The sequence below is a fragment of the Eimeria maxima genome, genomic scaffold (assembly GCF_000499605.1).
Source record: "Eimeria maxima Weybridge genomic scaffold, Emw_scaff698, whole genome shotgun sequence".
Taxonomy (NCBI): domain Eukaryota; phylum Apicomplexa; class Conoidasida; order Eucoccidiorida; family Eimeriidae; genus Eimeria; species Eimeria maxima.
Window position 1 is genome coordinate 1,472 of NW_013563949.1, and position 8,920 is coordinate 10,391.

At 40.2% G+C, this 8,920-nt stretch overlaps 2 protein-coding genes across 2 annotated transcripts in view; one reads left to right on the forward strand and one right to left on the reverse strand.

Moving 5' to 3' along the window:
- Nucleotides 1-234: 234 nt before the first annotated feature.
- EMWEY_00041210 (glutathione reductase, putative) lies at nt 235-3,325 on the reverse strand (the record flags this gene model as incomplete). Its single annotated transcript, XM_013478821.1, has 7 exons — nt 235-333; nt 586-672; nt 1,175-1,360; nt 2,008-2,261; nt 2,509-2,824; nt 2,989-3,149; nt 3,310-3,325. 7 exons carry the CDS (start codon nt 3,323-3,325, stop codon nt 235-237), a joined length of 1,119 nt encoding a protein of 372 aa, XP_013334275.1.
- A 3,205-nt stretch (nt 3,326-6,530) lies between these two features.
- Nucleotides 6,531-8,920, forward strand: part of EMWEY_00041220 (hypothetical protein) — a gene marked incomplete at both ends in the record, with an annotated part of 2,706 nt that continues 316 nt past the window's right edge. The window contains one exon of the mRNA XM_013478822.1: nt 6,531-8,124. Coding sequence (XP_013334276.1) covers nt 6,531-8,124 — 1,594 coding nt within the window. The remainder of the gene's footprint in view (nt 8,125-8,920) is intronic.

An 8,920-nucleotide genomic window follows, 5' to 3' on the forward strand; every position in this document is an offset into this window, starting at 1 on the left:
CGTTTCGAGGGTTTAGGGTTTAGGGTTTAAGGAGTCATTTTTCTTAGGATTAATAGTTACGAAGGAATAAAAAGGAGACTAGGGTTTAGGGTTTAGGGACCCAGTTTTCTTAGGGTTAGTAGTTAAGAGGGAATAAGAAGAAAAAAAGGGTTTGGAAGGCGAGTCTAGGGTTCTATATATAGAGGGTGTAGCGGACCTAGGGTTTATAGCATTATTAGGGTTTAGGGTTTGGGTTTAGAGCTCGCTCATTCCCCAAGGACGGAGAGTGACAACTTCTTCTGCTGCTGTGGGGTGTATAGCCACACAACGATCTAAATCTGCTTTTGTTGCTCCCTGCAGCAGCAAACAAGAATAAGCAGCAGCAGCAGCAGCAGCAAATACAAATAGGCAGCAGCAGCAGCAGCAGCAGCAGAGTAGAGGGTATCTGCCCAAATTGAGAAATAAGGGGACGACAGAAATATTAACAAATAAAGAAAGTAAACAAATAAAAACAAGCAAATACTATCAATTTATTTATTTATTTACTTATTTAATTTAATTAATTAATTTATTTATTTATTTATTTATTTATTTAGTAAAGATTACCATCTTAATAGCGACTGCGAATCCTTGGAGAACTTCATCTACACCCAACCCCACCATATGTAAACCCAATATCTTATCCTTTAAGGACTGCATGCACAAATAAATAAATAAATAAATAAATAGATTAAATAAATAAATATACAAAATAATATAATAAATATGATTATATAATAAATAAATAAATAAATAAAATAGCTGCATATACACCGTAGATATGTATATATTTGTCTTACTTTTCTGCAAATTAATTTAATTGTTGTTTTTGGTTTTTCTTCACGAGGAATATCATAAGGACCATATAATAAATTCACGCAAGTCCCTTCGTATATCTACCAGCAGCAGCAGCAGCAGCAGCAGCAGCAGTAGCAGCAGCAGCAAAGTAGCAAAGTAGCAAAGCAGGAATATATGCAAGAAGTAGCAGATAGGCATGCAACTGCTGCAGCAGCAACAGCAAGTGCTGCAGCAACAACAGCAACAACAGAATCAGCGACTGCGTCATCGATAGAGCAGACGTCAGGGTTAAAAGGGTTAATTAGGGTTTAGGGTTTAGGGTTAATTATTATTAATTAGGGTTTATATATAATAATACATTAATGTCCTCTTTGCCATATTGATTAACTGCTTGTTCTTCTGTAAGTCCAACAGTAGCGATAGGAGGATGAGAGAAAATAACAGAAGGAACAAAGTTATAATCTGCTCTTGCATGCATCTTCTCTCCATATAAACGATCCGCTAAACGACGACCTGCTGCTATCGCCATTGGGGTTAATTCTACCTGCATAAACCCTAAACCCTAAACCCTAAACCCTAAACCCTAATATTTATACAATGACAAAAATATACAACCAACCCAATGCAATCCTTCTACACTTCATGCAGTATTTACATGCATGCAATTGCATGCATGCATGTATGTATTGCATGCATTCATGTATGTATTGGTACTGTATTGTTGTATAAGGGAGAAAGAAGGGAAGGATAATTATATATGTATATATATATTATATGTCTTACTTACCTTCCCGCAACAATCACCAACAGCATAAATTCCTTTTATGTTTGTATTTTGGTATTCATCTACAGAAATATATTTATTATTTATTTGTATACCTAATCCTTCTAATCTTAAGGAAGATAATTGGGGTGTACGTCCAGTTGCATTTATTATACAATCAAAAGGACCATAACTATTACCATCTTGTAAATATAAATACAGCATTTCTTCCTTCTTTTTTACTTCTTTTACATGACTTTGAGGGAATATCTACACAATAATAACAATATACAAAAAAATATTGGTCATAAACGGTGCATGCATATACACACCAGATACAATACCTAACTATGTAAACCCTAAACCCTACTAACATCCATGCATGCATAAATTCATGTATGCATGCATGGCAATTACCTCATACGTACCTGTATACCTAGCTTTTGCATGTTTTTGTGGTTTTCTTCTTGAATCATGGTATCAAACTTGCGTAGTGTGCGATTATGACGAATAAATAGATGGGTTTCTGTTCCTAAGGCCTGTAAGACACCGCACAGTTCTACAGCTATATACCCTGCTCCTATGACGGCAGCGCGCTTCGGCTGATCCTGTAAACCGAAGAAACCGTTGCTTGTTATACAAAGCTCTTCCCCAGGCACGTTGAGGGGAGTCGGCTCGCTGCCTATGAAGACATACAGATACGGCCAACAACACAGACAATTCAGAAAGGAAGAGAAAAAGGAAAAGGAGAGGGATGAGCAAGAAAGTCGTGCAAGTAATAAACAAACTAGAAATGAATATGGATAGTGTTAAATCGCGATAAAAGGAAAGAAAAACAAGTGAAAACAGAACGAAAAGGCATTTCTTCATGGCCCCCTTTATAGTAGTAGTTCTGTTCTTCTTTATATAACCGCAGCCGACGCACGCACCAGTAGCAAGAATAACGTGTTTAGCCTTTATTCTTTGCGGTGATGAGGATTTATCCTCATTTCCTTCTGTTGTATTAACAAGGACGGTGTGTTCGTCAGTAGATTCATCTTTAACATCGAGGGTTGCCCAACCGAAATACAGCTTAACATCCGACTGTTCAAGATTTTGTACATAAATACCATTTAGTCTTTTAATGTACTTCTCCCGATTTTCCACAAGACGTCGCCAATTAAAAGTAGGAGATTCACTAAAATCAATGCCTAAATGTTTTAAACCATGCAAGCTTTCGAAGGCATTGGCGGCGTACCACATGACCTGCACATACACCCGAAAAAATGCATGAAAAAGCGATCTTCACGGAAACCTCAGGCTATTTGATTATTTTATAAACTAAAATGAATAAAAAAAGTAAATTAATGCTAATGAATCAAAAGATCGGTTGAATTTCGTGAATTTTTCGTTCGTTTCCGCGCATTCACCTTCTTAGGCACACAACCTAGATTGACGCATGTGCCGCCCATTGGCTTGGGCTCTACCAATGCAACTTTTGCGCCATAACCCGCCGCTCTTCTTGCGAAGGCAATTCCTCCGCTTCCTCCACCAACGACGATGCAGTCGTAGCTTAATCCAGCTGCAGAAACTTGAACACCACAAATAACAACAGGAGAATCTTAGTCTTAAGCTTTTTTACGTCTTCCCCCGTTCATGAGGAACTCAACAGGTATTCAACATACACATATGCAACACTTGCAGGTGGATACAGGAGGCAGAAGGAGCTTAATTAACAAACAAATACTTACCAAGACCTCTACTCATCGTCAAACGATCCGTCGTTATTTATATAACTATAAACGCCGCCAGGGGGATAAAAGGAGGTAGGCAAGATCTTCTAGTGTAAATGCCCTCCAAGATGATCAATCAACTAAATTATGAATTAAAAACAAGTAAAATAAATAAAAATATATTTCTTTTGAAGACAGGTGTGCAGGAGGAAGGAAAATCACACAGTAGCTTCTTGTAAGGAGAGCCCCGTCCTTTTCTTTACATACAAATCGCTACTCTTCTTATACTACATCATTCTTCTTCTATTCTTCTCCTAATGAATAATTTTGTGTATTTTCATGTTTTTTCCTGTTGTTTCACATATAAATTTTTACTCCTGTAGAGTATTATCGTTTGTGTATAAGGCAACGATTCCTGCATGCTGTTACTGCTGCACGACCCTCTCTCCCGCCTCTGTGTATAAAAAGGGAGCGATGCGCTTGTTTCGTTCATCTTTTCCTCTTCTCTTTACTTTTCGTGTTTTTCCGTTTATTTTTCCTTATAAAAATTCCTCAGATTCTCTTCTGAGTCCACCATTTAGTGCATTCTCTTACCCTCCTACGGAGCCAACCACCCGCCGTAAGTAACAAGAAAATACCACCATAAGGGTAACTCGATGGTTGTTTTGTATTTATTGCATCATATGCAAATAATAAATATTAATCATATTCTTTTTTATTATTTAATTCATCTTTTTTCTTGCTTTTTGCCCTCTTTATCCCTTCAGCCGCAGCACACCTTGGCAAGATTTCCTCCTTTCCGCCTTCATTTATTTTTTTTCCCCTTTTCTTGTTCCCCTTTCTCAGGTGTATCGACAGCAGCAACAATGAATAATTCATCTTTTGTGCAGAAAACAGACGAAGAATGGAGGAAGACCCTAAAGCGTACACAACAACACTAAATAATATTCCTTTTATTCCCCTCTCTCTCTTAAGGTTTTGCTCAATAGATAAACGGCTGCATGCATTCATGCATGCAAGCATGTGTGCATGCAAGGAAAGACTGCATGCATAATAAATAAATAACAAGTATATAATAATAATTAGTTAATTTGTTCTGTTTGCTGCGGTGTATGCGCTACAGCTGAAGAGTATCGAGTCCTTAGACAGAAGGGGACAGAGCCCCCAGGAACTGGTAAACCCTAAACCCTAAACCCTAAACCCCCATCAGTACAGTATACACCTGTACGGTATCTTATATGTATCTGTCCGTCCTGTCTTGGAGAATTTAGGGTTTAGGGTTTATTGTTTAGTGTTTGCATGCAGGAGAATATAATTCCTTCTATCCTTCCTCTGGTTGTTTTGTTTGCCGGGGCTGTTTTTCTCCTCTTTTTCCCTCCAGTAGTAAATTTAAATCAGGTTGTGGTTGGCCAGCCTTTGATAGGGTTTATAAAGGTATATATATATAACTAAACCCTAATAAATAACCCTAAACCCTAAACCCTAAACCCTAGCTTGTTCCTTTGTTGGAGCTTTATTCCTCCAAGAAAAAACGCATCAGCAGACTACAAACATCTACAAGCAGGCCTACCCTTCCTCACCTCCATAGTCCTCTAGGGTTTAGGGTTTAGGGTTTAGGGTTTGGTGTTTGTAGGTAAAGTGAAGGCTGTGTTGGATTTAAGTGGAGGGATGAGACGTTGGGAGATTATTTGCAGTACATGCGGAGGTCATTTAGGTCATGTATTTAATGGAGAAAGGTTAAACCCTAAACCCTAAACCCTAAACCCTAAACCCTAGTTGTCTGACAAGTAGCTAGGGATAGAAACCCACCGCCTGTATTCTTCACGCGGTTTATGGATTGGTGTTTAGGGTTTATTTATTTTATTATTTAGGGTTTATAGATTATTAGGGTTTAGGGTTTATGAATTATTATTAGGGTTTAGGGTTTGTGTGTTTATAGGTTTACGGAGACAAATGAGCGTCATTGTGTCAATTCTTTATCAATAAAATATCAAGAAAAAGAACCTTCTCCTCCTCTAGATATAGAAGTATTAAATGTAGAAAAATAAATAAATAAATAAATAAATAAAAATAAATAAATCATCATTTTGATGGTTTGGGGTGTATACGCACCTCCAGGTGTATACTGTATCCTATAAACCCACGAGGGTTTAGGGTTTAGGGTTTTTCTTTTTTTGTGTTTCTCTTCCTTATTGCATTCTTATATAATTTATTCTCTTTTTTCTTTATTAAACACTATATTGTCAACTTAGTCTAACGCTAGGGTTTACGCATGCCGTCTATTATTGTTTCCGCCTAGCGCCTATTAGGGTTTAGGGTTTAGGGTTTAAGGTTTACGTCTGCTGCCTTTTAGGGTTTGATTGTCGCAGCAGCTTCAACCTCTGCCTGCAGCAGCAATGCAGCCAAGTTATAAACCCTAAACCCTAGGGTTTCGTTTCTTTTTCGTTGATCTCCCCTAGGCGAGGGTTTAGGGTTTAGGGTTTAGGATTTATTAGGATTTATTAGGGTTTATATGTTGAGTTATAACATTAGAGAACATAAAGGTGTTAATTATATAACAATAAATTAAACAAAATAATTTATAGGGTGTATGCGCATACACCGCAAATATAATTATACATAATTATTATTGATTATATAGATTTCTTATATGCAAACACTTCTATGGTTACGTGCATGCGATTAAAAGGAAATTTTAATTAAAATAAAATAATAAATTAATTTATTTTTTATTTATTTCTTATTTATTGTTATTAATGATTACTTTCTCTTTAAATCGATACCTCTTTTCTTATAGCATACCATTGCGGTGTATAGGCAGCTAGTAGACGTCAACCACACACACATACACACACAGGGGGGTAGAAGAGGTATTTAATGGATAAATTTATTTAATATTTTATTTTTTAAGCAAAATATAACTAAAATAAATAAAAATAAGTAAATAAGTGGTGGAAAAGGACGAAAAATACCCTCGATATGCAGCAGCAGCAGCAGCTCGCTGCTGCTGGCTGGGGCTTTCTGCTACTGCTGCTGCTGCTGCAACAGCAGCAGCAGTTGCTGCTGCTGTATGGCAAAAGAAGCAGCAGCATGAACAGCTTTTTTCTTTTTGTGTCTTCTTCCTTTCCCCCTCTTTAGCTGCCTGTACACCTCAGCTCTCTTCCCTATATATCTATATAGATATATAGATATATACTGGTGCCTCTAGGGGGCCCCCCTGTCTTCTTTTCTTAACAACTATGACCTGTTGGGGGCCCCCCCCTGCAGCAGCAGCTAAACATCTTTGTTTGCTGCGTCTTTCTTCCCCTCAATCCCCTTTCTTACCTCCTCCTTTCTATCGCTGCTTCCCCTTAAACCCTATTAACAGGGGGGGCCCCAGGGGCCTCCAGGGGGCCCCCAGGCGCCTCCTACCAGGTGCCTCCAGGGGCCCCCAGGGGGCCCCCCTGGTCCCTCTTGGGGGGCCCCCAGAAGGGTCTCTTCTATCAGTGAGCTCCCCTGGGGGCTCCCTTTGCATGCATTTGGGTACCCCTACAGGAAGAGGGCAAAGATTACTATCTAACGATATAAGATATACTAGGCAGCAATCAGCAGCTCCTGCTGCTGCTGCTGCAGACACTGCAGCAACAAGAAATGGTGCAGCAGACAGCAAGCAGCAGCAGATGCAGCAGAAGTCAACTACTCAAGCTGCGCATGCAACATCATCAGGGCCCCCTGCAGCAGACGCAGCAGCAGCAGCAGCAGCTGGTGCAGCAGCAGGTGCAGCAGCAGCAGCAAAGAGACCTCCAAGGGTTAGCGGCAAGAGACGCACTTTCAAGTTACTAGCAGCAGCAGCTGCTGCTGCTGCTGCTGCAGTTGCTGCTGCTGCAGCATTCGACACAGTGCCGCAGCAAGACACAATCACTAACAGAGCAGCAGACGTAAGGAAGCACACACAAGAGAGTGCAGCAGCAGCAGCAGCAAAAGCAGCAGCAGCAAAAGCAGCACCAGCATTAGAGAGAGCAGCGGTAAGCGTAGATAAAGCAGCAGTAGCTGCAGCAGCAGCAAATGCTGCAGCAGCAAAAGCTGCAGCAGCAAATGCAGCAGCAGCAAGACCAGAAGCAGCAGTAAGTGGACGTAAAGCAGCAGCAACTGCTGCTGCACCCTCAGCTGCTGCAGCAGCAGCAGATACTGCAGCAACATCAGCTCGTATAGAACCATCACCAACAGCAGCAACAGCAGATACTGCAGCAGCAGCAGCAGATACTGCAGCAGCAGCAGCAAATACTGCAGCAGCAGCAGCAGCAGCAGCAGCAACAGAAAGTAAGGCTGCTGTAGAGACAAAGGGACAAGCATTACGTAGAGCCCTCCATGAATACGAAGAGAAGCAGCAGCAACAGCAGCAGCAGCAGCAGACAATGCAGCAGCAAGAGCAACAACAGCAGCGACTACAGGAGCAAGAGCAGCAGCAGCAGCAGCAGCAGCAGCAGCAGCATCAGCAACAACAGCAGCAGAGAGGTGAGCAGCAGAAACAACGGGAGAAACAAAAGGTGCAGCAGGTGGAGCAGCAGCAGCAGTTGCTGCTGCTGCAGCAGCGACAGAAGGATCAGAAGATGCAGCAGCAGGAGCAAGTGCAGCAGCAAGAGAAGCAGCAGCAACAGCAACAGCAACAACAGCAGGCAAGGGATAAGCAAGAAACTGCTTCGAGAGCAGCAGCAGCAGCAGCACCGGCAGCAGCAGCACCGACAGCGGCAGCAGAAGCACCGGCAGCGGCAGCAGCAGCACCGGTAGCAGCGGCAGCAGCAGCAGCAGCAGCAGCAGCGGCAGCTTCTTTAGCTGCTGCTTCAAGCCCTAAGTGTAAGGCTAAGGACGTCTGCTGTCACAGGCTGCTGTTGCTGCTGCTGCTGCTGCTGCACTTGCTGTTGCTGCTGTGTTTGCTGCTGCTGCTGCATTTGCTGTTTCATGTACTGCATTGGTTGCTGTTGCTGCTGCTGTTGCTGTTGCATGCGTCGTTCAAGCTGCAGCAGCAAGGTGCGTTATTTCTTGGGGCTTTTTGTGTGCATGCGTTTATTTGCTGCTGCATGCGTTGCATGTGTTGCATGCAGCAGCAGATAATGCAGCAGCAAATGACGCAGCAGCAGAAGGTGCAGCAGCCGGTGCAGCAGCAGGTGCAGCAGCAGCAGCTGCTGCTGCTGCATGCAGCAAGGAGAGTGTTGTTGCATCATTAGCAGCAGCAGAGAAGGAAGAATATTTGGGGCTTTCTCTAGAGGAAATGCATGCATTAATAAATAAACAAAAAAAAATAATAAATAATTTATTTAATGAATTAAATAATTATAAAGAAAAAAAAGAAAAAGAAATAAATATAATAAAAGAAGAAAAAGAAAAAGAAATAAATAAAATAAAAAAAGAAAAAGAAGAAGAAAAAGAACAAGAAATACACAAATTAATTTATACTAAGGTATGTCTTTTTATTTATTTTTTATTTATATATAAATAAATATAAATAAATATAAATAAATATAAATAAATAAATATAGATTAGTAAATAAATAAATATACAAATATAAATATAACTGTTAATACAAATATATTTATTTATTTATTATTTACTTATATTTATTTTTTTTTTTTTTTTTTTTTTTTTTTTTTT